Source organism: Ovis aries, chromosome 1 (genome assembly GCF_016772045.2).
Source record: "Ovis aries strain OAR_USU_Benz2616 breed Rambouillet chromosome 1, ARS-UI_Ramb_v3.0, whole genome shotgun sequence".
Taxonomy (NCBI): Eukaryota; Metazoa; Chordata; class Mammalia; order Artiodactyla; family Bovidae; genus Ovis; species Ovis aries.
Window position 1 is genome coordinate 3604807 of NC_056054.1, and position 27179 is coordinate 3631985.

Consider the following 27179-nt stretch of genomic DNA (forward strand, 5'->3'; position numbering starts at 1 on the left):
GGTTGTACCACATGGCAAAGGTGGAGGCATTCTCACTGATGGAACCAGGGTCCCTCATCAGCTGACTCCGAGTTAGGGAAAGGGAGAGTGTGCCTGGTGGGCCTGGCCTAATCAGACGAGATGGGTCGGCGTCTGGAAGTCAGAGAGAGGTCCTGATGGCCTTGAGAAAGCAGCCATGTGTGAGAGGGCCTGGGGTTCTGGCCTGGAGCCTTCTGTGGGGGCTTCTGAGAGTGAGACTGGCCCTGATAGGGAGCTGGTAGCAAAAGGGGACCCCAGTTCTGCACCGGGAAAGACTGGATTCCACCAAGACTACACGAGCGTGGTGGGGCCGTGAGTTTCAGAAAGGATGGAACCTGGCCAGCATCTTAACCGCAGCCTGTGAGACCCTGGGCAGAGGACCCCGGAGGCTGCGCCCAGGCTCCTGACCCTCGGAATCTGTGAGGCTATAAACGTGTTCCGTAAGCCTCCGAGTTGAGAGTTGCTTGTTACACAGCGACAGACGGACACACAGGCCCTGAGCCCCCGTCCACCCAGAGGTGCTGGCTGGCCCCACTCCAGGCTGCGGTGGGAGCAGCATGGATTTGGGGCTGTTCCCTCTGCTCCTGGGCAGTCACTGGGGGCTCTGGGGCCACGGGTCACAGAATTCTAAATGCAGTTTTATGTTGATCATTCGTGAGGCCTCCTCTGCTGGGAAACGGAAGCAGGGATTCTCCATGACTTCAGTCCCATCCAGGGAACCTGCTCCCCGCAGGCCTGGAAAGACACAGAGCCCCACCCCCGGCGCTGGCTCCCAGCTGTTGGTGGCAGCGGTGAATTCTTCCGACCCAAATACTTCCTGCTCTTCTGGGCTACTAGTTTCAAGCACAACAAAGAGCCCCACAGCTTGAGGAAGGCGTGGAGGGAAATAAATCTGCAGCGCCGAAATGAGACACAACAAAGCTGAGAAACTCGGCGGGAGCCGGGGGCCAGGGAGGAGCGGGACTTCCGGTAAGTGCTCCCGGAGGTGCTCCCGCAGGTGCTCAGAGGCTCCGCTCGCCCGCGCTAAGGGCCAGGCCCCCTGCCCCAGATGACCACGTGACCACGGCGCACCTTGCCCCAGAGCTTCTCTGGAAGGGAGGAGGCCTGACCTTGGGGAGGCTGCCTCTCACCTGTTTTCTGTTGGAGCCGAGCCTCTGCCCTGCCCCCGGCACACGGCCACGCCCAGCCTGCCCGTGGAGGGAGCAGGCGTTCCCCGTGACCAGAAGTGGGGGGAAACGGGGACCCAGGTCGGGGCCCTGGGGGACCCAGTGATGACCGGCTGTCAGGCTTGCTGGAAGTGACCAGGCCTGGGGAGCACGTGAGTCCGGGTTTAAAGTGCTGAGCGGTTTGTAGTGTGTGCGTATGTGTGAGTCTGTGTGTTTGTACCTTTGTGTGTCTGTGTGCACGTGTGTGTCTGCCTTGTGTATTAGTGTCTGAGTGCATGTGTGTGGATGTGTGTATATATGTGTCATGTGGGTTTGCGTCTCTGTGTCTGTGTGTTTGTGCCTGAGCCCCCGTGTAAGGAATCAGAAGTGGAAACTGAGGGGCCAGGAGTGTGTACTCCTGAGCGCCAGAGCTGTCCTCGCTTGTCCCCAGTGGCTTGCTAGGTCAGGGTTCCGGCAGGAGATTCCGGTTGAAAGAATCTCCTTTAATCCCTTTGTTGTTGTTTAGCCAGAGTCCTGTCTAATTCTTTTACGACCCCCATGGACTGTAGCCTGCCGGCCTCCTCTGTCCATGGGATTCTCCAGGCAAGAATACTGGAGTGGGTTGCTGTTTCCTTCTCCAGGGAATCTTGCCAACCCAGGGATGGAACCCGTGTCTCCTGCTTGGCAGGCGGGTTCTTACCTGCTGGGCCAGCAGGGCAGCTAGTTTAAAGAGTGGCCTCAGGGAAAATCCAGTTAAAGTCTTGAATCCATTTCCGTTGATGGATCGGGACATCGACTGACCTCAGGGTAGACAGCTGCGCTGTAATCCTTGCACGCTGGGCGGGGCCGGCCAGGGAGGAGGTCGTGCTCGGACTGCAGACCGACCCTCCCTGGGGCGGCTCCTCTCCAGGAAGGCTGGTTTGGATTTCCCATCCTCTCCTTTCTCCCTCGGTGGACGGATGTGAGCTTGTAAGAAAGAAAAGCCCCAAACTGAAAGGTTCGACAGGGTGTCCCTACTGGCCTCAAGCATGAGAATGTCTCTGCGTTTAGAGAGACTTCAGTTACCCCAGTTCAGTTCAGTCGCTCAGTCGTGTCAGACTCTTTGAGACCCCACAGACTGCAGCACGCCAGGCTTCCCTATCCATCACCCCATCTTCATGAAATTCCAGAGGCCGAGTCAGCAGTCACATTTTTGATTCTCTCCCTGAACAGAGGGCTCCAACCTCTGATTATCAAATGCTTATGACATGTAATCACACAAGAAACCATACAGGAAAATGCTTACTGCAGTCTTATTTATTACAGAAAAAAAAAAAAAAAAAAAAGAAAGCCAAGTAATCACCTGGTAACAGAGAAATAGTTCAGCAAACTGGAATTGTTGTAGGGATGTTATGTGGTCATTAAACACACACATGTCAAATGCATCTGTAACATATATAGCAATGTGGAAAACTACTCTTGATACAGCTTGTTTTTTTTTTAATGTTAAAATGATGGTTGGTTTGTTTGTAAGATTCTGAGAAACAAACTAGAAGAAAGTAGGCAACATCTTGTCCCTTGTATAAAGGGAATGGGATTATGGGTAAACAGATTTTTTCATGTTGACAATTATGTGTTTATGTTTATAGCAAAATAATATTTGTAGATAAAGAGGTGTGTTACCTGTGTGTTTGTTTATACTCTACCGAGTTTGGTTAATTCACACATGCTTTGGACTAAAGATTTTCTTGACTTGAGTTTTATTAATTTGTGCACATAAATAGAAAAGAAAACTCAAAGAGGTATCTTTAAATACTTGAGGATGCATTGCTGTCCGTGTGTTAGAACACTCTATTTATGTAGAATTATAGCGCAGATTTAGCGGAATGCCTGCTTCTCAGCAGGTGCCTTAGGTACTCAGCAGGAAGCGGGGCATTACTGTGGGTGTCACAGAAAGCTAGGGAGTCCACTCTTAAAAGTGTTGCTGTTTCTGAGCTTTATTGAGACATAGTCGACATATAACATTGTGCATCTTTAAGGTTTGTTACGTGCTGACTGGATATATTTGCATATTGCAAAATGATAACCATCATAGCTGAGCCAACACCCCTACCCCCTCACATAATTACCGTGTCTTTTAAAAATGTTTCTTTATTTGATTGGAGTATAATTGCTTCACGATGTGATACTGGTTTCTGATGTTGGTTTCAGCTGTGTGCGGGCGTATATGCCCTCCCTGAAGAGCCTCCCTCCCACTCACCCCCGTCCTGCCCCTCTCGGTCATCGCAGAGCTGAGCTCCTGTGCTGGACAGCAGGTTCCCGCTAGCTGTCTGGCTCACACGTGGTGGTGTCTATATGTCGGGGCTGCTCTCCCCGTTCATCCTATCCTCTCCTTCCCCTCACTGTTTCCATGTGTCTGTTCTCTCCAGGGGTGTCTGTTCCTGCCTTGGAAATAGCTTCGTCTGTACCATTTTTCTAGACTTCACATATGTGTTAATATATGTTTTTCTCTTTTTGACTTACTTCACTCTGTATAACAGGTGCTGCTGCTGCTAAGTCGCTCAGTCGTGTCCGACTCTGTGAGACCCCACAGACGGCAGCCCACCAGGCTCCCCTGTCCCTGGGATTCTCCAGGCAAGAACACTGGAGTGGGCTGCCATTGCCTTCTCTGATAACAGGCGCTAGGTCCATCCATATCTCTGCAGATGACCCCGTTTAGTTCCTTTTAATGGCTGAGTGATGTTCAATTGTATAGACATACCAGGTGGGAACATTTAAGATCTCTCTCTTGGCAGTTTTCAAGTGATACGGTATCAGCTCTAATCATTACGCTGTACTCAGGGTCCCCCCAAATTCATGAATCTTACAGCTGAAGTTTGCACCCTTTGACCCGTATCTCTCCGTTTCCCCCACCCCAGCCACTGGTCACCACTGCGCCACAGTTTCTCCACATTTGGCCAAAGAACAGGTGGTTAATGAGCGAGGGCTGCTACTGAGCTGACCGTCCTTACGATGGTGAGCTCAGGCTGGAGGCTCCCGGCAGGCTCCTTGCACCAGCGGTTCTAGATGTGGATGGAACCCAGGACCTGCTGCTCTGTAAGTGGTTGAAATGATGCTTGTGCCTGGTGAATATGGTGTGGACATGAAGGCAGCCTGCTCTGGCTTAAAAAATTTTTTTTTCTTTTGAAAACAACTTTGTTTTCTTGAAGCTGATCTACAATGCTGCATTCACGTCTTCTTTATAGCGGAGTACTTCAATTATACACGCGTGTGTATACATATATAGTCTTCCTCATACTCTGTTTGCATCATGGTTTGTCCCAGGATAGCGAATATAATTCCCTGTGCTATATGGTAGGACCTTGTTGTTTATCCATCCTATATATACCAGTTGGCATCTGCTAATCCCGAACTCCCAATCCATCCCTCCCCCTTGAGCCTGCTCTGACTTTGAATCCCAAATCTTTGTCTTAGGAAAGCTTCTCGTCTCTCTGTAAGGTGAGGTAACACCGGGCCCCAGAGGCTTCTTGCTCGGCTTCAAAAGAAGCCTGTGTGCAGCTGAGCCGTGCAGGGCCCCGAGCCTGCTGCCCCTGCTCCTCGGTGGACACGGCCTGTCCCTTAGCCTTGGTCTCCTCCTCCCCTGCTGTCTTGTGGGGCAAGGGCTCCCTGCTCCCCACACAGAGAAGCCAACACTATGGCACTGGCTTTTGAGAAAAGACAGAGCTTTAATTCGAGGTTGACCAGCGAGGAGACAGGAGACAAGGCCCCCTCTCTGCAGTCCAGGGTTGGGGCCACGTTTAAGGGGCTTGGGGAATTTTAAACTCAGAAGCTAATTAGTTCATCTTAGATTAGTCCATTTAAGTGTTCATTGGAAGGACTGATGTTGAAGCTGAAACTCCAATACTTTGGCTGTCTGATGCAAAGAGCTGACTCATTGGGAAAGACCCTGATGCTGGGAGAGACTGATGGCAGGAGGAGAAGGGGCCACAGAGGATGAGATGGCTGGATGGCATCACCGACTCAATGGACATGAGTTTGAGTAAACTCTGGGAGTTGGTGATGGACAGGGAGGCCTGGCATGGTGTGGCTCATGGGGTTGCAAAGGGTCGGACATGACTGAGCGACTGAACTGAGCTGAACTGAACTGAAACCAGTCTATATCAGTGACTCGCGCACCTGGAAGTCGCGTTTTGCTGATTAAAGGACTTCTCACATGGTAAGGGCTCTGATGCCAGCACTTTGTTCTTTGCTTTCCGTGGTCTGAAGCTTCCTGCTCCGGAGTCATCCTGGGGGCGTGGCTTCTGCCTCTCCACGCACAGCGCTGTCTCTGCACAGTGACTCCAGGTTTGATTGGTCAACCAATCTGTTTGAGGAGGCAAGACCCATTCAAGTTGGTCAAGGTTTTACATGCTGTTTTAACAGCTTCGTCTGAATGTAGGGTGATCCTAAAGGCAGTTCAGTTCGGTTCAGTCGCTCAGTCGTGTCCGACTCTTTGGAACCCCATGGACTGCGACATGCCAGGCCTCCCTGTCCATCACCAACTCCCAGAGCTTGCTCAGACTTGTGACATCGAGTCGGTGATCCAACTTCAGTAACTTTCTGCCTTCCATGGTCTCTCAGGCTGAGCTGCCTGCCGGAAGCTGGTCTCAGGGCCTGCTGGAGGCCCCTCTGGTTCTCTTTCTGCAGAGACCCCAGCCCAGTGCTTGACATGCTACCTGGCGTAGGGCTGGCTACACAAACTATGTCTGACATGCTGGCTTCTTGCTAAGCCAACCCCATGTTCACTCATGAGATCTCTATTGAGCACCTACTATAATCTCAGTGGTTAGATAGCATCACCAACTCAATGGACATGAGTTTGGGCATACTCCGGGAGACAGTGAAAGACAGGAAGCCTGGTGTGCTGCAGTCCATGGGTCGCAAAGAGCTGGACACGACTCAGCAACTGAACAACAACAATCTCAGTGAACACTCTGCTTTCATGAGAGGTTACAGCCCAGCGAGAGAGAGAAACAATTACCATCAAAGTAACTGGATTAAGGTAGAGTTAGACACTGAGATCCTTTCAGTTAAGAGGAGGAACAGGGTGCTGCAGGTGGGACGGTGGCAGGGAGTGTTGGCTCTTCTATGAGCTGCTGTTTACGGGGACTGGATGCAGGATGGGGTGGGGCGGGGGGCATCGGGGTCAGGGTGCTGTGGGAGTGGCAGCTGTGAGAACAGGCGGGACTCGGGGGCTGGAGAGGGGTTTGCATCAGCGTGAGCGGAGAGCAGATGTCGCTGCTGCACTGGAAGGCAAATCCTCCAGCTTATTTGGTGGTGTGGTTGACAGATAAGCAGCTCTAGCAACCCCTGACCTTTGAGCCTGAGTCTGTTTGTTATCTCTTCTGGGGCTTCAGGTGGCTTTCGGGACTCTGGTTTGCCCTTTGACCTGCCGAGCAGAGTTACAGATGTCATTTTATCCCTGGAGGGCCAGCCAATTGGGGGGCTCCCCATTTGTCCTTAGTGTTTATTTTACTGTGCCTTTTTTTGAAAAACTGTTTTAACTTATTTATTCATTTTTTGGCTGTGGTGCTCAGTATGTGGGATCTTAGTTCCCCAACCAGGGTTTGAACCCGTGTTCCCTGCCATGGTAGCTCAGAGTGTTGACCACTGGACCACTGGGAAGTCCCTATTTTACTTTGCCTTTGAGTTTCATTTCTACTCGTGGGTCAGGAATCGGCAGCAGGACAGCTTTGAGTTCTTGCATGGTGGTGGGTTCTGGAGAGAGGGCTGGCCCTTGTAGAGCCCATCCCCCAACCCCAGGCAGCTGTGAGTCTGGGGGCTGCAGAAAAAGCTGCAGCAGGATGTCGCCCACTGACACCATGAAGTGTCCCGAGGAATATGGGGTCCCAGACGCGGTCTCCGGGAGCACTCCGCTCTGCGGAGTCCCTGTCCCCGGGGAGCAGATGGGCCTGTGAGCCCTTGTCTGCCAGGCATGGTAACTCCAGACACTTTCTGTCCAGAAAGTCTCACTGGTAGTTAGGACTCGCATCTGTTTGATTCTTTTCCTCTTGTCCCCACAGGGCAGAGCAGACCAGCCTGTGGCCCTGGCTGCTTGCTGGGGACTTGGGGGCTGGGGTGGAGGGGTCACTTCCTTTCCTCTCCAGAATCGCTTCCCTTCCTACATCGAGATGGGAGAGGCTCTGCTCACAAGATGGGCTGGCTCTGAGGTGGATTTGGCCAATTTTCAGGGAAAGATTTTTCTAGAAGCAATACAGACAATTGTTGTTATTTAGTTGCTAAGTTGTGTCCAACTATTTTGTGCCCCATGGACTGTAGGTAGGCTCCTCTGTCCACGGGATTTTCCAAGCAAGAATACTGGAATGGATTGCCATTTCCCTCTCTAGGGGATCTTCCTGACATTATCTGCCTCCTGAGGAAACATGCATCACACTCACAAAAGCATTCTTGCCAAAAGATAGCCAGTGTCCAAGCAGATTTCTGTTCTGAGCCACCAAACTACAGAAAATACAGGTTTTGCAGGAGCATATTCAGTGACCATACAGGGATGCAATCAGCAAAATCCAGACCGAAAACTATAGGAAAATATGATTTCTTCCACAAATAAATTGCAAGGAAAAAGAGGATGCATGTACATAAACTGATATTTGCAAAAGTAATAGTAGGTTGTCTAAGAATCCCCTCAAAGTAATCTTTGGTGGGAGTGGGCTTTGGGGGTGTGGGTACAGCTAGTTCTTGGAAGGTGGATGATGGAAGCCTGAGGTTCACCAGAATGACCTTCTTCTGCTCTGTTCTGGTACATGCCTGACATTTTCTATAATGAAAAAATACACGGAGTTTGCCCAAATTTATTTTGATCACAGAGTCCTTTTTCTCCAGGGCATATCACTGCGTGTTTTCAGTTAGTCAATTCAGTCACTCAGTCATGTCTGATTCTTTTTAACCCCATGAACTGCAGCATACCAGGCCTCCCTGTCCATCACCAACTCCCGGAGCTTGCTCAAACTCATGTCTACCAGGGTCCAGCCCCGGTGGATCCAGGGTGATTCGAAGGTGGGGGGACGGAGTTGGCATCTTTGGAAAAATACATATTTAATCACAGATATAGAGAGATTAGAAATGGATAGTGTAGTAGGAAGATTAGTGGAGAAAAGGAGGCTGAATAACTTGGATTACGTGGAATAGCATCCATGCTCCAGATGGGAATTCAGCCAGAAAAACGGGAGCAAGAAAGAAGCGACGTGGGGGAATCAGTCTTTCCGGAAACTGATCCGATTTCTTTATTTTGGGGTTTGCTTATATACCTTTTGTTACATACAGAGATGAATACAGAGTCACACGGGGGGTCAGCAGTCCTGACCTTTATCAAAATCAGGTGCTTCACATAAATGTATTAAAAAAAAGGTCTTAGGGATATTACATCATCTTCTGGCCATGAGTGAGACCTGCTGACATTTTATGATCCTTTCTTTCTGATAACCAAAAAACTTATTTCTTCTAAGGGTGTTTTTTCTTAAACCAGGCACCACCCTCCAAATAAAGTTACATTCCTATAGGGTGAGGGTGTAGTGAGTTACAATCAAGAAAGGAATTTATTTAACCCAAGGTTAACATGATTAATCTTAAAGGTTAATACTTATTTCTCCTATATGCTTAAAGGTTAATACTTATTTCTTCCTATATGCTAGTTATATTCATTATAAGGGTAGGGAACATGGAGATTTAGCAGCAAACATCAGCCCAACAAATGAAAATCCTTTCACCAATGCTCCCCTTAAGATCTATTTAGTCTTAAGATATGATAGAGTTACATTTTTACATAGCAAGGACACAGTGATTTATAACAAAGTACAGTGATCTATTACAAAAGAGAAAATCCATTAACTCAAAAAGTCTAGTATTGCTAACATCAAAAACTACCATATTTCCTTTTCTATAGTCCAAATATATTGATTAATATATTCCCAGGTGCCTAAGGATATGGAGGCCTGGCGGCAATCATTGACTCAACAAGAAGAAAAAGTCCTATGCTAATTAAGACTCTCAAAATACTCCAAAACTCTCTGTGCTGTTTATGGTTAAGAGGTAGTAAACAATCATGTGGCAGGAGTATGAATAATCCTGTCACACAAGCTAGTCTGTCAGCAGAGAGGTTTGACCTGAAACATCCTTGTCCCACCCAGAGCAGGGAATTAGCAGCAATTATTGACCCAACAAATGAAGAACCCTTCACCAATATAGTTCCTAACCAACACACTATACTAATAATTTCCAACTCCCCAAAATAATTTGCCTTTAGTAAGTCTAAAACATCTCATGCCTCTCAGGTTGGGAGGCTATAAACAATCACATGTGGCCGGACAAACCTATACAGGTGGGCTAGATAACCTTCAGAGGAGTCCGTAAGCTGAAACACTCTTGTCACGCCCAGGAATTTTTATTGCCTTGGAGCTGCACGTTTACTCCTTCTCCGAGAGAAACGGTTATGGGGAGAGCCCCCCGTAAAGTCAGAGGTGTAGGTGAGAGCATAAAACAGACTCTGGTTTGGGGGTTAGATGCTCGGGAACAGGGGGTTTCCTGAGGCTTGATCACGCCTTTGCGTATGCCAAGCCTCCTTCCTCATGACCTTTGCCCTGGGCGGAGTTCCTCACGCTGGCCCCCGGCACATGTCCATCGAGTTGTTGATGCCATCCAACCATCTCATCCTCTTGTCCCCTTCTCCTCTTGCCTTCAATCTTTCCCAGCACCAGGGTCTTTTCCAATGAGCTGGTTCTTCGCATCAGGGGGGCAAAGTATTGGAGTTTCAGCTTCAGGATCAGTCCTTCCAATGAATATTCAGGACTGATTTCCTTTAGGATGGACTGGTTGGATCTCCTTACAGTCCAAGGGACTCTCAAGAGTCTTCTCTAACACCACAGTTCAAAAGCATCAATTCTTCAGCGCTCAGCTTTCTTTATAGTCCAACTCTCATATCCATACATGACTACTGGAAAAACCATAGCTTTGACTATATGGATCTTTGTAGGCAAAGTGATGTCTGTGCTTTTAAATATGCTGTCCAGCTTTTTCATAGCTTTTCTTCCAAGGAGCAAGTGTCTTTGGATTTCATGGCTGCAGTCACAATCCGTAGTAATTTTGGAGCCTGAGAAAATAAAGTTTGTCGTTGTTTCCGTCGTTTCCCCATCTATTCGCCGTGAAGTGATGGAACTGGATGCCATGATCTTTGTGTTTTGAATGTTGAATTTTAAGCCAGCTTTTTCACTCTCCTCTTTCACTTTCATCAAGAGTTTCTTTAGTTTTTCTTCACTTTCTGCCACAAGGGTGGTGTCATGTGCATATCTGAGATTATTGATATTTCTCCTGGCAATCTTGACTCCAGTTTGTGCTTCATCCAGCCTGGCACTTTGCATGATGTACTCTGCATATAAATTAAATAAGCAGGGTGACAATATACAGCCTTGATGTACTCCTTTTCCTATTTGGAACCAGTCTATTGTCCATGTCCAGTTCTAACTGTTGCTTCCTGACCTGCATGCAGATTTCTCAGGAGGCAGGTCAGGTGGTCTGGTATTCCCATCTCTTTAAGAATTTCCCACAGTTTGTCGTGATCTACACAGTCAAAGGCTTCGGCATAGTCAATAAAGCAGAAGTAGATGTATTTTTGTGGAACTCTTTTGCTTTTTCTATAATCCAACAGATGATGGCTTTTTTTTTTTTTTTTTTTTAGATGATGGCAATTTGATCTCTGGTTCCTCTGCCTTTTCTAAATCCAGCTTGAATATCTGGAAGTTTACAGTTCACATACTGTTGAAGCCTGACTTGGAGAATTTTGAGCATTACTTTGCTAGTGTGTGAGATGAGTGCAACTGTGGGGGTAGTTTGAGCATTCTTTGGCATTGCCCTTCTTTTGGATTGGAATGAAAACTGACGTTTTCCAGTCCTGTGGCTGCTGCTGAGCTTTCCAAATTCACTGGCATATTGAGTGCATCACTTTCACAGCATCATCTTTCAGGATTTGAAATAGTTCAACTGGAATTCCATCACCTCCACTAGCTTTGTCTGTAGTGATGCTTCCTAAGGCCCAGTTGACTTTACATTCCAAGATGTCTGGCTCTAGGTGAGTGATCACACCATTGTGGTTATCTGTGTAATGAAGATTTTTTGGGGGGATAGTTCTGTGTATTCTTGCCACCTCTTCTTAATACGTTCAGCTTCTGTTAGGTCCATAGCATTTCTGTCCTTTATCGAGCCCATCTTTGCATGAAATGTTTCCCTGGTATCTCTAATTTTCTTGAAGAGATCTCTAATCTTTCCCATTCAATTGTTTTCATCTATTTCTTTGCATTGATCTCTGAGGAAGGCTTTCTTATCTCTCCTTGCTATTCTTTGGAACTCTGCATTCAAATGGGTATATATTTCCTTTTCTCCTTTGCCTTACACTTCTCTTCTTTTCTCAGCTATTTGTAAGACCTCCTCAGACAATCATTTTGTGTTTTTGCATTTCTTTTTCTTGGGGATGGTCTTGATCCCTGCTTTCTGTACAATGTCACAAACTTCCATCAATAGTTCTTCAGGCACTCTGTCTATCAGATCTGATCCCTTGAATCTATTTGTTACTTCCACTGTATAATCATAAGGGATTTGATTTAGGTCATATCTGAATGCTCTAAAGGTTTTCCCTACTATCTTCAATTTAAGTCTGAATTTGGCAATAAGGAGTTCATGATCTGAGCCACAGTCAGCTCCTGATCTGGTTTTTGCTGACTGTATAGAACTTCTCCATCTTTGGCTGCAAAGAATATAATCCATCTGATTTTGGTGTTGACCGTCTGGTGATGTCCATGTGTAGAGTCATCTCTTGTGTTGTTGGAAGAGGGTGCTTGTTATGACTGTATGTTTTAAGGCTTTTAGTACAGTGGGAAATGCTAAAATGTTCTGAGATCCTTGAAACACTAACCATTTTTGTAAATAGGTTTTCTGGAACCTATTTACCTGCCAGTTTTAATCCAGGAACCACAACTGAGAGAGTGCCGTGCCTCTCGGGCTTTTCAGAACATTTTTGGAATAGCTACGGATTGTTCGAAAGTTAGAGGTGATAGGAGGAGGAAGTGAGCCGGTATGATGACTAGCATTCAATGGCTATCCTGCAGTGTTTTAAGGTGTTCGTATGCATTGGCCCTGCGAGCCCTGGGGACATGCTTTCCAAGCACATCACAACAGACCTATGTCATAGCTATTGTTCACCCTGATTTCCAGATGGCAAGATGGGGTGCATAGTGGCCCAGGACTGGCAAGCCAGGTCCCTCTGACTTGGAACTCCATTCCATTTAGGGCTGTCCGTGTTTGGTCCGTGTCCCGGGGGTGAGCTTGCTGAGATCGTTTGGCATCGTTCAGCCTCCTCGCGTCGCTGTGTCTCTGCAGGGCATGGCACAGGTGGATGGGGTCCTTCGTCCCGGGGCCGCCCCGGGCCAGCCCTGCATCTTCAAGCTGGTTCTCCTGGGCAGTGGCTCTGTGGGCAAGTCCAGCTTGGCCGTCCGGTATGTGAAGAATGACTTCAAGAGCATCCTGCCAACCGTGGGATGTAAGTGATGGGACGGGGCACCCCTTCCTTAGTCTCCTTGTGGGGAAGCCAGGGCTGCTGACCCGGGTGTGGGGCACATGGGAACCAGCCACCTGGGAATTCTCATGCCCTCCTGGAGCCTCAGGCATGCCGGGGGCACAAGGTCCTCCATGGGCCGGTGGGCACGCACGTGGAATCCAGAACTCAACCAGGCTTCAGCTCAGCTGGAAGATTCCAGGGCTGAGTCTGGCGCCGAAGGGTTGGGTATGTGAGAGATTTTGTTGGTGGAGGGGGAGCCCAGAAGAAGCACCTGCCACCACGCTCTGCCACCCAACCTCCTAGACAAGCCGGCCTCTCACTCTGGCTGGTTGCCCTCCTACTAAAGCTAGTCCTGTTCTGCCCGGACTCAGTTTACCCTCCTGGCTTGGGTTGGAGGGGGGATGGGTGCTGTCAGAAAGGTTGTCAGGGAGGGAGGCCCCTCTCACTGTGCTGCTTCAAGAGGCTAACGGGTCACAGCCTTCAGAGGGGAAGGACTTTGGAGCATCTGTGGGCAATCAGCCTCCTTCACATCCTGTCTAGGAGTGAAACCCCCCATTTCCCACCTAAAATAGGGAAACCCAACCTGTACTTTGTGTCAGTTTGCTTGGGAGGCAGCCCGACATGCTGGAAAGACACCTAATTTGGAACGAAAGCTTTGGTTTGAAATTTGGACTTGGTTATGCACAGTCCCTTGGACTGCAAAGAAATCCAACCCGTCCATCCTAAAGGAAATCAGTCCTGAATATTCATTGAAAGGACTGATGCTGAAGCTGAAACTCCAATACTTTGGCCACCTGATGTGAAGAACTGACTAAATTGCAAAGACCTTGATGCTGGGAAAGATTGAGGTGGGAGGAGAAGGGGACGACAGAGGATAAGATGGTTGGATGACATCACCAAAGCAATGAACATGAGTTTGAGCAAGCTCCAGGAGTTGGTGATGGACAGGGAGGCCTGGCGTGCTGCAGTCCATGGGGTCACAAAGAGTCGGACATGACTGAGCGGCTGACCTGATGCTGGTGGATGAGCCTTCCATTTCTCTGCATCCATCCATTCACTCATCCGTTCACTCCCTCTCTCACTTAGCAAGTACCTGCTGGGTGTGGCCTCTGCCCCAGGCCCCTAATAGGTATGGAGGATTTTCTAAATGCCAAGCAGGCACACCGACATAGAAACAAAAAAATTCAATGGACAGCCTTTGGGGGCCCTCAGTCTTCTCAGGACGGTGGTTCCTGAGTCCCTGAGGCATGCAGGGCCAAAGGGAGTGGCCAGGGCCAGGCTCCTGGAGTCAGTGGTGGGAAGGGCAGAGCAGGGTGAGGGGCTGGCCATGGGATAGAACCGTGGGGAGAGGACTGTGGATTCAGGCCCGCTGAGGGTGCACAGGGCAACCTCTTCTCCATCAGCAGGAAGGCTGACCCCACTCACCTGTGATACTGGACTGGGCCTTAAAAGCAAAAATACAACGAAGTGCTATGTCTGGCCTCCAGGTGGGTTTTAGTCCAGAGCAGAGACCACAGAAGGGGCCGGGCCGAGCTGGGGTGTGGGAGGCCGTGTGCCTGCGTGTGAGCCTAGATCTGGACAAGCTTTCCACGCTGGTCCTCGCTGTCTCCTTCTCCTGAATCTGGATCCAGGTTCACACGCAGGCACACAGCCCTCCATATCCCAGCCCAGCCAGAGGGTTGAGATCCCAACCGTGAGCTCACAGGGCTCTGCCTGTTTTTGTGAATAAGGTTATCTGGGAACACCTGCCCATATCTGTGTATTCTCAGTGGCCCACAACCCTCTGGCTGAGGGGTGTGTGTGTGCGTGTGTGTGTGTTAAGTTGCTTTAGTCCTGTCCAACTCTTTGCAACCCTGCGGACTGTAGCCCACCAGGCTCCTCTGTCCAAGAGATTCTCCAGGCGAGAGTACTGGAGCGGGTTGCCATTTCCTCCTCCAGGGGCTCTTCCCAACCCTGGGATCAAACCCGTGTCTCTAATATCTCCTGCCGTGGCAGGTGGGCTCTTCCCCGCACGTCTCAGGGGCATCTCTGGAGGGTGGTGACATCTAGTGCTTGTGTGCGGATTTGCCAGTGGAACCAGTTTGGACCAGCTGGGCCTTGTGTGAAGCAGGGGAGTCTCCAAGGGTGCTGGGTTTCTGCCCCCTCCGCCCCCCTCCCTGCTGAAGGAAACTTTGCTGGAGCCCAGGCGTCCCTGAGGAGTCACCCCTGTCTTGTTTCCTTCAACCCGGAGGCAGTTCACGACTTTTACAAAAAAAGGGAAGGCTGCAGAGAGGGCTTGAGTGAGCAGGAGCGGCTGTTTAATTAAAAGGTCAAAAAGCACAGCCTTTCCTTGTGTTAGCGTTTAGCCGAGACTCCTTTGCATTGCGGCCACCATGTGCAAGTTGAAGGAAAAACCCCAGTGAGTTGTCTGTGAGTCAGTGTCCGCAGGGGGTCCATTCCGCTCAGTAAGAGGAAGGCACATCTGCTTCCAGAGGCTGGGGAGGGGGCCGGGAGGGTCCCCAGGTGTCCCTGCCACTGGCCCCCTTGTTGAATCTGCGGGGGGGCCAGAGGAAGTCGGAGCCCTGCTTTGCGTCACCATGAAGAGCAGCGGGCCACGTGGCCCCGGTTCAGATTATCGGCTGATGAAAATGCGCCAATGTGTCATCTCCCCCAGCACGTTCCAGAAATGTGAATGGTTCCTGGTTCTTGGTCTGATCCTGCCCCCAGACCCCGGCTTGTTGCCAGTATCATTTTAGGCAAAATCTCCAAGTCTGTTTGCATATCTTGGAAGTTTATCTCTTAATCACTCTTCGTCTTTACCTGTGAACAGGTAGAAAATGTGGTCAGCAGTTTTCTGAACAAAGAAGGTAATACATGTGGGGTCTTTTTTGGAGCCAGGGAGTCTGCAGGGCGAGGGTGGAAGTTGGCATCAGTTACCAGCCCAGAGGGCCTCCTAGGGGCCTGTCTCTCTCTCTCTCCCGGGAGACGAGGTGCTGTGGTCTGTAAACAGCCAGCAGCCTCTTGTACCACATCATTGTTCCAACTGAAAACCCTGCCCTCCCTGGAAATTTGTTAGGATTTTATTAAATGCATTGATTTACGCTCAAGCATGAGTTGTCATTTTCGGAGTAGAAAAGGAAAATATCAGAAGCTAAGACAGCTAAACAGAGGAAACAAACCTGAGTTTTATGCCCACCTGTCGCCCGGCAGTGAGGGCTTTTAGGGTGAAACCAGAATCGAACTCAGAAGTGTGATGTGGCTTGACAGCAAATAGGCGAAGCATGTGGGCAAAAGGCTGCTGCTCCTGGCCAAGGAGCTGGGGAGCCGGGGAGAGAGGAGAGGGGAGAGGGAGGCGGGGAAGCGATGTCAGGTGTCAGACAGGTGCCTCCTCTCTTTTCTCATGGGTTTGACAACCACGCTGGGAAGGGGGCAGTGTTGACTCGTGGTAAGGAAGGAAGCTGGGCTTTTGAAGGTTTAAGGGAATCAGCAAAGTCCTTGCAGCAGTTAGGCCTCCTTCCTAGGCCCGTACGCGGCCCTCACCCTCATGACGCCAACAGTCCTAGTGGAATTTCATCCTGCTTAGGCTTCCCTGGTGGCTCAGGGGGTGAAGCGTCTGCCTGCAATGCGGGAGACCTGGGTTCGATCCCTGGGTAGGGAAGATCCCCTGGAGAAGGAAATGGCAACCCACTCCAGTACTCTTGCCTGGAGGATCCTATGGATGGAGGAGCCTGGTGGGCTACAGTCCACGGGGCCGCAAAGAGTCACACACGACTAAGCACCTTCACTTTCACTTTTCTCTTAGGCCCCACAGTAGCCTCTTAGGAGCCGGGAGCTGTCAGTCCTGCTGTTGAGCTGCAGACGGCAGCTTTGACCTGGTATCGTGGTCTGCTGGGCTGTCGCAGCAGAACAGCACAGACTGGGTACCTTATGCAACAGAGACTTATTCTCACAGGTCTGGAGGCTGGAAGTCCAAGCGTGAGGGGCTGGCAAAGTAGGTTTCACTCGGAGCCCTCTTTTCTTGGCTTATGGGTAGCTGCCATCCTGGTAACTGGCTGTGTATCTGCATGGCCTCTTCTTTGTGTTTGCAAGGGATGGAGGAGAGAAAGAGAGACAGATAGACAGGGAGAGAGACAGAGACACACACACACAGAGGGACAGACAGAGACACACAGAGAAACAGAGAGATAAAACATGATGGGGGTGCCTTCTTACAAAGGCACTAACCCTGTTTTGGGGGCCCCACCCTCAGCTGGACTTCCCTTGTAGCTCAGTTGTTATAAAGGATCTGCCTCAATGCAGGAGACCCAGGTTCAATCCCTGGGTCGGGAAGATCCCTTGGAGAAGGGAATGGCAATCCACTCCAGTATTCTTGCCTGGAGAATCCCATGGACAGAGGAGCCTGGCGGGCTACATAGTCCATGGGGCTGGGTCGGACATGACTGAGCAACTAACCCACCACCCTCACGACCTCATCTAAGCCTAATCACCTCGCAAAGGCTCCATCTCCGAATACCATCACGCTGAGGGTTAGAGCTTCAACCCACTGACTGGGAGGACACAGTCATTCAGTCCATAGCACCTAACAGGTGTATATGACTCCAAGCTTGTGGATGAGCAGAAAAATGCAGGCCATGCAGGCAGAGGCCCCATTGGCGGCTTCCATTTGAGAGTTGCCCCAGACCAGGTTCTCGTGAGTGAGAGTGGTGATCCTCCCCTTGCTGTGCTAGAATCTCAGCCCAGACGCGTCTCTTACCCTCCATCTGTAGGACACATTGAATCGTGTCCAGAATGATACATCCATGTCCTGATCCCCAGTACCTGTGGCTTTACTGGGGAAGAGGGTGTTTGCAGACATAACTAGTTAAGGCTAATCCTGTATTTCGGGTGCACCGTGAATCCCATGACCAGTGTCCCTGGAACAGGAGACTGCAGAGCTGCAGAGTGGACGGCCCTGTGAAGACAGCGGCAGAGTGGGGAGCGCCTACAAGCCAGGGCCACCCGTTACTGCCACCCCTACCAGGAGCTGGGAGGGGGCGTGGGGCAGAGCCCCTCCCAGAACTTCTGGAAGGAGCCAGCCCTGGTGACACCTTGATTTTGAACCCCTGACCCCAGAACAGAAATAATACCTTTCTGCTGTTTTAAGCCACGCATCGTGTGGTCGCTTGTTCTGGCAGTCCCAGGACACTCACACGCTGCCCTTGAAGTGAAAGTTTTCATTTCAACCACGAAGCCACATCTGCCAGAACCTCCCAACAAGCCCCCAACCCAGCCCGGGTCTGGGCAGGGCAGCAGCTTCGCCTGAAGCACCCACAGGCTTCTCTGCAGTCTCTGGTTTAGCTCTGTATGTGGCACACCCCATATGCTACAGGGCCAGAACACCTTTTTAAAAATAACATTTTTTTTTTTGAAGTATGGTTGATTTGCAGTGTTGTCTTAATTTCTTCTGTACAGAAAAGGGATTCGGTTGTGCCTGCCCCTCGCTTGGCAGCCACAGGCTGTTCTGTGTGTCTTTCTATTTCTTAGATGAGCTCATTTGTGTCATAGTTTAGAGTCTGCATTATGTGATGTCTGTAATATTGGCCCTTCTCCATCTGACTTCCTTCACTCAGTATAATAATCTCCAGGTCCATCCATGTTGCTGCAGGCGGCATGATTCCATTCTTTTTTACGGCTGAGTAATATTCCATTTTATATATGTACCACGTCTTCTTTATCCATTCATCTGTTGATGGACATCTAGGTTGCTTCCAGGCCCTGGCTATTGTAAAGAATGCTGCTGTGAACGTTGGGATGCACCTATCTTTTCTAATTAGAGCTTTTTTCTTTTCTGGATACATGCCCAGGAGTGGGATTGCTGGATCATATGGTAGCTCTATTTTTACGTTTTTTGAGGAACTTCCACGCTGTTTTCCATAGTGGCTGCACCAATTTACATTCTGGGGACAAAACGTCTTGGTGTTACTAATTAGCTCCCTTAAAGTCACGTCACTTGGGAAAGCTCTGGGAAGGAGAAAAGCAATCTTCACGGTGAAAGGTGGATTGCCCAGGATGTCAAATGGAAGGTCTGGGGTAGTTCTTTCATTGTGTGTGATCATTAAGCAGAGACACGGATGCATAAAAGTCCAGGTGCCCGCTGCCCGCAGGGGTGACAGGTGAGAACACAGACGTCTACCTGCAGTGAGTGCGTGTGGAGCACAGGATAGGCTACCACAGTCTGCCTCCTGGGGAAGGGGGGCCCAGCGGCACCCCAAGGGCCGACACTCAAAGACCCCAGTGGGCTTGTCAGGAGGTGGGGAAGAGGAAGGATTCTAAGCAGAGTTGTCAGTGGAGATGGGAAGTCGGGAGGCAGAGGTGTGGATGAGGCTGGGAGGTCAGCAGGAGGCCAGGAAGGATTCAGGGGAGGAGGTGGGTGACCGTCAGTTGCATTGCTGGACACCCATGGGGACGTGCGGACCCCTGGTTGCCAGAGACCCTTCCATGCCACACGTGGTCCAGAGGATTTGAGTAGGACCCTCGAGTCCATCTTCCCACACAAAGCCTCTGTGTAATCTACAAGCAAGTTCCTTGTAACTCTGCTTCTTCTGGAAACTGCCACCTTCCAGAAGAGGTGTTTGCTGAGCCTTGCCCAAAGAGGGTGCCAGGGAGCATGGGGCTGTCTGTCTCCCACTGGTGAGCTGAGCCCAGGCTGAGCTGTGGATAAGGACCTCGTTCTTCAGGCGAAGGTCGCTCTGGGCTTCTGTTTCAGGTGCGTTCTTCACCAAGGTGGTGGACTTGGGGGCCGCGTGTCTGAAGTTTGAGATCTGGGACACGGCTGGTCAGGAGAAGTACCACAGTGTCTGCCGCCTCTACTTCAGGGGCGCCAGCGCTGCGCTTTTGGTGTATGACATCACCAGGAAGGTGAGGCTCACCTGGGCGTGTCCCTGCCCTCCCAGGTATGAGGAGGCTATCTTCTGGAGGCATCATGTGAAAGGCCTGGGCTGGTCCTTTATATTAAAATCGTGATAACCAGTGGAGAATCCTTCAGTGAAAGTTGGTCACCTCCTCCAGGAAGCCCTCCCTGACCACCCCTCTTCCTGCTGCACAGTTGGGTTTGTGGCGCTCTGTGGTCCTCTTTCTGGAGCATCACTGTCCATCACTCATGGTTCCTTGGGGGGGTCAGTTGGACCGTATTTTACATGGGGTGGCCACTGACACCTGCCTTGTCTTTTCTGGGACGGCTGAGGAAGAACACCAAGTCTGCCTGACGGTCCCGTTTTCCTTTTTCAGGATTCCTTTTGCAAAGTGCAGCAGTGGCTGAAGGACCTGGAGGAGGAGTTCCACCCTGGAGAGGCTGTGGTGATGCTGGTCGGCAACAAGACAGACCTGGAAGAGGAGCGGGAGGTGACCTTTGAGGTGGGTCTGGAGACAGTCATCAAGTCTCAGTAGGGGAGATGGGAGGGACCCCAAACACACGTGACCACCCCCTCGCACAGCCACACACGCACACACAATTCCCAATTCAGTTTCCTTCCTGGGCCAAGGTTTCTGATCTCTCCTGGGAAGGTCAGACCCAGAGATGGTGGCTCCCAGCTGTGGGGAGAGCCCTGAGCATCACCATAGACCCCACACCCCCTGGGCACCAAGGCCTGGCAGGGGCAGGCAGCACCAGGAACGAGGAAATCATGGCCCTCCCCACCCTCTCCCCCTGTGAGTAATGTGGGTTTCAGGTCTTCATCTTTGTGTTCAACAAACTGTTCAAGAAGTATGTGCTAAGTTGCTCAGTCATGTCCGACTCTGTGAGACTCCATGGACTGGAGCCCAGCAGGCTCCTCTGTCGTGGGGCTTTCCAGGTGAGATACTGGACTGGGTTGCCATTTCCTCCTCCAGGTTCAAGAAGGGGCAAACCCACATTTATTTGCTAGGAAATTAGCAAGGAGCAGAGGACCCAGAAGGTGTAAAACGACTAAGAACAGAAAAGGTGCTCAGGGAGGTGAGCTTGTGAAGTGCTGGGAGCCTGGAGCAGGGAGCACGGGTCCGTGTGTGTCCGTGTGTTACAGGTGTGTGTGTCTCTCTGTGTGTATAGGTATGTGTGTCTCTGTGTGTGTGTATGGGAGAGTGTGTGTGTAGGAGGCAATGTGGTGTCTGTGTAGGAGGTGTGTGTCTCTGTGTATGTACAGGTGTGTGTGTGTAGGAGGTAAGGTGGTATCTGTGTATAGGTGTGTGTCTCTGTGTGTACAAGTGTGTGTGTCTCTCTGTGTGTGTGTACAGATATGTGTGTGTAGGAGGTTAGGTGGTGTTTGTGTATAGGTGTGTGGCTCTGTGTGTACAGCTGTGTATATCTCTGTGTGTGTATAGGTGTGTGTGTGTTGGAGGTAAGGCAGTGTCTGTGTATAGGTGTGTGTCTCTGTGTGTACAGGTGTGTGTGTGTGTCTCTGTGTGTACAGGTGTGTGTGTGTGTAGGAGGTAAGGTGGTGTCTGTGTACAGATGTGAGTGTCTGTGAACAGGTATGTGTGTCTCTGTGCACAGATGTGTGTGTCTGTGTGTGTAGGAGGTAAGGTGGTGTCTGTGTGGACAGGTGTGTGTGTCTGTGTGAACAGATGTGTGTGTGTGTCTGTGTGAACAGGTGTGTGTGTCTCTGTGTGTGTGCAGGTGTGTGTGTGTAGGAGGTAAGATGGTGTCTGTGTACAGGTGTGTCTCTATGTGAACAGGTGTGTGTCTCCCTGTGTGCATAGGTGTGTGTGTAGGAGGTGAGGTGGTGTCTGTGTGTAGATGTGTGTGGGGTGGGTTTAGGAGAGGTGGAGGGGCAGATGAAGGGAGAGGGTGCTGGGTGGCAGGGGGTAGGGAGGGGAGGGAGGCTGGAGGCAGGGGGCTGCCAGAGAAGCCCCATACTGCCCTGGGGCTCAGTGGCCGAGCCCCCCGCTGTGGTGGCGGTGGGCTCAGGGGCAGGGATCTGATAGGTGACCTAGAAAGAATGTGAGGAGGACAGGTCAGGCTGTGGGGGAGATGGGACCTGGGTGGGGAGACCCTCAGGGAGGCCAGGGGTCCAGCTCTGGGGCGGATGCGGCCTCCTCTCTGCTCCCCCAGGACCCCTGCCCTGGGCTCCGCCAGCCTGTGGGTGGGGGAACCCCATGGCTTAGACTGCACGGGAGCCACCACCCCAGGGCCTGGGCTGTTGACCCTGGGACCCCAGACCCCACCCTGGCCTCTTCTTCACTCCGAGCTCCCACAGGCTGGGCCTTGGGCTGGGGGTGGGGGACAGAGTGCACAGACCCCCGAGCTGCAGGTGCCTCGGTCGGGCGGAGGCCAGGCTGACCAGCGGGCAGGGAAGCTTTCCCAGTAATCTGGGGGCTTTTCATCTTAAAATAACTCCAGCATTGCAGAGCTTGTTGCGGAAACAGCACGGATAGCTCCTGTCTGCCCTTCCCCAGCTTTCCCAGGTGCGAGCGGCTCACTTACGTAAGCACAGCAGTGAAAGTGAAAGTCGCTCAGTCGTGTCCGACTCTCTGTGACCCCATGGACTATACAGTCCGTGGAACTCTCCAGGCCAGAATACTGGAGTGGGTAACCTTTCCCTTTGCCAAGGGGAATCTTCCCAACCCAGGGATCGAACCAGGGTCTCCTACATTGCACTCAGATTCTTTATCAGCTGAGCCACAAGGGAAGCCCGAGAATACTGGAGTGGGCAGCCTATCCCTTCTCCAGCGGATCTTCCCGACCCAGGGATTGAACCGGGATCTCCTGCACTGCAGGTGAATTCTTTACCAGCTGAGCTCTCAGGGAAGCTGTTAAGCACAGAATGATGAGCCAATCAGGAAACAAATAGCCACAAATGCTCTTAGCTCGGATTGTATCACTTTTCCACTATGGTCCTCTCCCTGGTTCAGGGAGCTCTGCTCCTGAATCTGGCCACTGAGAAATCCCCCACCCCAGTGGGCGTTGTCCCTCCTGCCCCGTTATTCTTTGAGGTCTTTCTTCCTTCCTGGCTGGCCAGGAATGGCTGGCCAAGTCGTTCCCGGTTCATCTTGCCCTTTCCCAGCCCCAGCCCTGGAAATCATTTCCCTGAGGAACACTGGTTCCTTGTGTGGGGGAATGAATTTAGGAGCCAGGGTCTCTGCACTGGATGTTCTCATTCCATGGGCAGTGAGATAACCATGAACCCCATCATGGGGGACCTCAAGGACAAACTGGCAGACGGAAGGGTGAGGACCTGCAATTTAGGGGCTAGAGGCTGCCGGGGTCCAGCCCCGGTGGATCCAGGGAATTCGAAGCGGGGATGGCGTTGTCGAGGGAAAAACTTATTTATTTATTAACATAAGATTAGATTAGGAAGAAATAGTATAGTAGGACAATTAAGTGGAGAAAAGAGGCTGATTAACTTGGGTTACGTGGAAAACCAATAAAGCTCCAGACAAGGAGCTTGCACCACCTACGTTAGGCCACCAGTGCCCGTTTGAATATCCGAGAGTGCCCGGCCTTGGGCTCCCTCTCTTATGGATCTTAGAAGCCGGGACAAGTAAGTAGACATGGTGAGCCTCCACGCCCCAGATGGGAATTCAGCCTGAAATTAGAGTAAAGAGGAGACAGGGGGGAAACCAGTCCTTCCAATGACTGGCCCCGCCTCTATTGTCTAGAAAGGCCTTTTATACCTTTTTGATTGTACGTAGAGATCAATGGGTAATACAAAATTATGTAGCGTTAGCAGCCCAGACTCTTTCTGTATATCTTTTTGTATACAAAAGGTCTTAGGTGATTTACATTATCTTCTGGCCAAGAGGCTTGCTAACACTTTTTGGCTCTCTTCCTTAATGAATGTTAATCTCGTTTCCCCTGAAGTGTATTTCTTTAATCTGCATCTCCTTAAAGCGCTAAAGTTACATCTCTATAGAACAAAGGCGCAGTGGGTTATAACAAAGAAGGTACTTAACTCAGAGATCTAATGTTGCTAATACCAGGTCTCCTACTTGTTTTTCTATATACCAACTATATCTAAAAATAAAGGATATGAAAATTTGGCAGCAAGTATTGGCTCAACAATGAAACGCTTAATCAGTTTTATTCTAATGATCTTGACACCTCAGAAGCCTCTGCATTCCTAGGATGTTTTAAGCTTCCTGTGCCTCTCGAGGTTGGGAGACTGTAAACAATCACATGCACAGCTGTATGAGTCCTGCAGGCAGGCTGGAAAGCCATCAGAGGGGTTTCTGGATTGAAACACTAGTATTATGCCCAGGAGATTTATTATCTAAAAGCTCTAAATTAATTTTTTTTTCCAGAAAAAGGTGGTGGGGGGACAGCCCCCTGTTAATGACAGAAGAGTAGGTGGAAAGCGTAACACAGTAAAGCAGGCACACTCTGGTCTTGGGGGGTGGATGCTCAGGAAATTCCAGGGGGAACCCATGAAGTCTGATCACATCCTTGCGTTTTGCCAGGCTTCCTTCCCCATGACCTTGTCATGGGTGGGATTCCTCACGCTGGCCCCCGGCAAGAGGCCCATTGCACTGAGAGCAAACCCTCAGAGTGACTCCACCTGGAACCCTCAAGCTAGTTGGGGAAAGGCAGATATTTGGGTTTCATTCAGATGACCAGGGGCTTCCCAGGTGGCGCAGTGGTAAAGAATCCCCCTGACAATGTAGGTGATGCAGGAAAAGAGGGTTTGATCCCTGTTGGGACGATCCCCTGGAGGAGGAAATGGCAATACACTCCGGTATTCTTGCCTGGGAAATCCCATGGACAGAGGAGTCTGGTGGACCACAGTCTATGAGATTGCAAAGATTTGGACATGACTGAGTGACTTAGCGTGCATGCAGATATGACCAGATGTGAGCTACCCAAAGTCACCAAGTCCTCATCTGTACCAGGTCACGTTGTCTTTTAAAACACAAATGATAATGAGCCATCTCTGTGTCTGGGAGGGGCTGAGAAGCTTGGGAAGGGGGTGGAGTGCATATCTGTGGGCCAGGTGAGGAGGGTGGATGCTGCTGGGTGCGATGCTGCAGGCCTGGCTGGCCCAGCCCCTGGGGCCCGCTCAGCCTCAGGCAGGACCATCTGGGGCCCAAGCTCCTCCTGGGAGGGTCCGGAGATGAGGGGACTGCCCAGGGAGGCCCCCAGGTCCTCCTTCGTGGACACTTCTCCCCTTCTTGACCACACAAGCAGCCCTGGAGTTTCCCAGCCTCCCTTGCTTCACACACCATCACTCCACGCAGGCCTGACCCCTGTGACAAAAGCAAGGAGGGGAGCAGAGAAGGGCCCAGGGGGGCTCTCACCAGGCTGGCCTCACCGCCCCTTCCATGTCTCACTTGCTTTTGGAGTCCCCCACCCCAAGATTCCATGGTGGGAGGGGAGCCTCCCCACAGACCCCACTGGGGGCGCTAGGCTCCCCTTCCAGTGAGCGCCACACCCCGCTCCTGGCCCTGCTGACCACCTCCCCCAGGAGCCCCAGTAACAGGACATGAGGAATGAGGTTCTCCACTGGTGCAACTGTCCCGTGGTCTTTCTGGGATTAATGTGGACTTCCCACGGTCACTTCCTCCAGGAAGGGAAGGAGTTTGCAGAGAGCAAGGGGCTGCTGTTCATGGAAACCTCGGCCAAACGGAACTACCAGGTGGCCGAGGTCTTCAATGCCGTCGGTGAGTGACCAGCCCCCCGCCTGGGAACCAGAGGTAGGGTGGGGTGGGGTGGGGGGGTGCACCTTCTTCAAATGGGTCTTATCTGGCCTCCTGAGGCCCAGCCGAATGTTGCCAGGGGCCTGGAAGGTACACAGGAGTCAAGGGCGCCTGTTTCCTGGTTCCCGGAGAGCACGAGGGAGGGGGGTCTCCAGGGGCTGCCAAGGGTGTAGGGGCTGTGCTGGGCTGGGGGGCTTCCCTCCCAGCTGGGCTTCCCCCTCCTGTCATCCACAGCCCGGGAGCTTTTGCGGAGAGAAGAGAGCAAGGAGGGCCAGAGGCGGCAGAGAGACGCTCCGCTGACCCTGAGCGAGAGGCCCTCGCAGCGTGGCCGATGCTGTGCCCACTAGAAGCGGCCGCTCCAGGGGCAGCTGCGGGGAAGCGGGTACTCCCAGCCCGCGCCCCGGCGGTCCTCTGAGCGAGCTCCAGCCAGCTCCGTGGTGACAGCGGTGCTGACCTTGGTCCACCGTCGAGCCCGGCGCGTGCCTGAGTCCTCGAGGTGCAGGAAGCCGGCATTCCTTAGAATAATCGCCTCCCAAGGTCGTGGGAGTCCTTTGGGAGACGTTTGTGTCTCCATGGGCCTCCAGAGGGTGGGGGCTCCTTGTCCCCAGATGTCCTGGGGGTGGGCACGCCTGACCCTTCCTGGAGGTGCCCTCCTCAGCTGCCTGGCCACCAGGCGGTGAAGGAGGGGAAATCAGCCAGCGGGGACTTGGCTCTGGGCAGGAGGCCGTTCGGGGTGGGCTGGGGGGTTTCCCCTGCTCCTAGGACAGGGGAGAGGGGTCAACAAGCCCCACTGGAGTGGACCATGTCATCACTGGACCTCTGTGAGGGTCCCTGAGGGGTGCAGCTGGGGGTGGGGCGGGGCCCCACTGTCCGCTTCTTGGGGTGACTATGAGGACAAGACGCTTGGGCCCATAGGCTTGAGGACTCGGATTTCGAGCGGAGGGATACCTTGTTCTGCTCCAGTGAGTTTTTCTCCTAAAAGTAAACCCTTTTCTCGCACATGGTCTCTGGTGAGTTTGTAGGTGGGGGTTGTTACGCACGTCCCCCGAGGGCCCCCAGGTGGGGCGGCGGTGGCTACAGTGGGCACAGGGCATCTTTCGGGCGGAGACACGTCGCGGGCTCGCCTGGTTCCTCCCTTTAGAGGGGCCAGCGGCCCCATGAAGGTAGTTAAAAGGTGGCTATTACTGGGGAGGCGGTGATGCTGGTCCCCCTCTGGGACTGTGATAAGCAGGTGGGAAATTTTAAATAAGAAGCCACTGTCATCCCCCCCCCCCCCAAAAGTGGCTTCACTTTGTCAACTGTAAGGATCAACAGGACAAACGTAAAGTGGCCTTCCCTGTTGATGCCGAGCCCCTTGACTTCCCCCAAACGCCTGTTTCTTTCCTAGGCGATGTCCAGGTGAAGCCTGGCTGCTTCCTGCTGCGAGCCCTGCAGATTTTGGCTGCAGTGAAGTGTCCTATACGACCGCTCCCTTGAAGATGGAGCGAGTGAGACGGGGGCCCTTGCTGTGTCAGGCCGCTTCCCGTGAGCTGTTTCCTCACTCGGGGTAGTGGGGCTGGGTGGCTTAGTCACCAATGTCCCGTCCGACTCTGGAGACCCCGTGGACCAGGCTCCTCTGTTCCCGGGATTTTCCAGGCAAGAACACGGGAGGGGGTTGCCATTTTCTTCTCCAGGGGATCCTCCTGATTCAGGGATTAAACCGGGGTCTCCTGCGCTGCAGGTAGTCTCCTGCATTGCAGGCAGACTCTTTACTGCCCGAGCCACCAGGGGAGCGGGCTGGGCTGAGACTCCCCCCGCAAAGGAGGAGACTGCTTTGG

The 27179-nt window shown here is 51.7% G+C and overlaps 1 protein-coding gene across 5 annotated transcripts; it reads left to right on the forward strand.

Moving 5' to 3' along the window:
* Positions 1–843: 843 nt before the first annotated feature.
* RAB17 (RAB17, member RAS oncogene family) lies at positions 844–26361 on the forward strand. Of its 5 annotated transcripts, none has more exons than XM_012182963.4 (6): positions 869–987; positions 12564–12723; positions 19466–19617; positions 19987–20112; positions 25233–25326; positions 25597–26361. In XM_012182963.4, exons 2-6 carry the CDS (start codon positions 12567–12569, stop codon positions 25707–25709), a joined length of 642 nt encoding a protein of 213 aa, XP_012038353.3. In that variant the 5' UTR covers positions 869–987; positions 12564–12566; the 3' UTR covers positions 25710–26361. The 5 variants fall into 5 exon arrangements, with proteins under 5 accessions (XP_027823064.2, XP_012038353.3, XP_060255101.1 ...); XM_060399118.1 differs by lacking the exon at positions 869–987 and adding an exon at positions 1189–1336 and having other exon boundaries at positions 3683–12723; XM_027967252.2 differs by lacking the exon at positions 869–987 and adding an exon at positions 1189–1336 and having other exon boundaries at positions 12474–12723.
* The last annotated feature ends 818 nt before the right edge of the window (positions 26362–27179 follow it).

Excerpts from the sequence above, each read along its gene's own strand:
- RAB17 (XM_012182963.4), top strand. The coding sequence starts at position 12,567 with ATGGCACAGGTGGATGGGGTCCTTCGTCCCGGGGCCGCCCCGGGCCAG. Across the intron at positions 12,724-19,465 it reads CATCCTGCCAACCGTGGGAT|GTGCGTTCTTCACCAAGGTG; the intron begins GTAAGTGATGGG and ends CTTCTGTTTCAG. Across the intron at positions 20,113-25,232 it reads AGCGGGAGGTGACCTTTGAG|GAAGGGAAGGAGTTTGCAGA; the intron begins GTGGGTCTGGAG and ends CACTTCCTCCAG.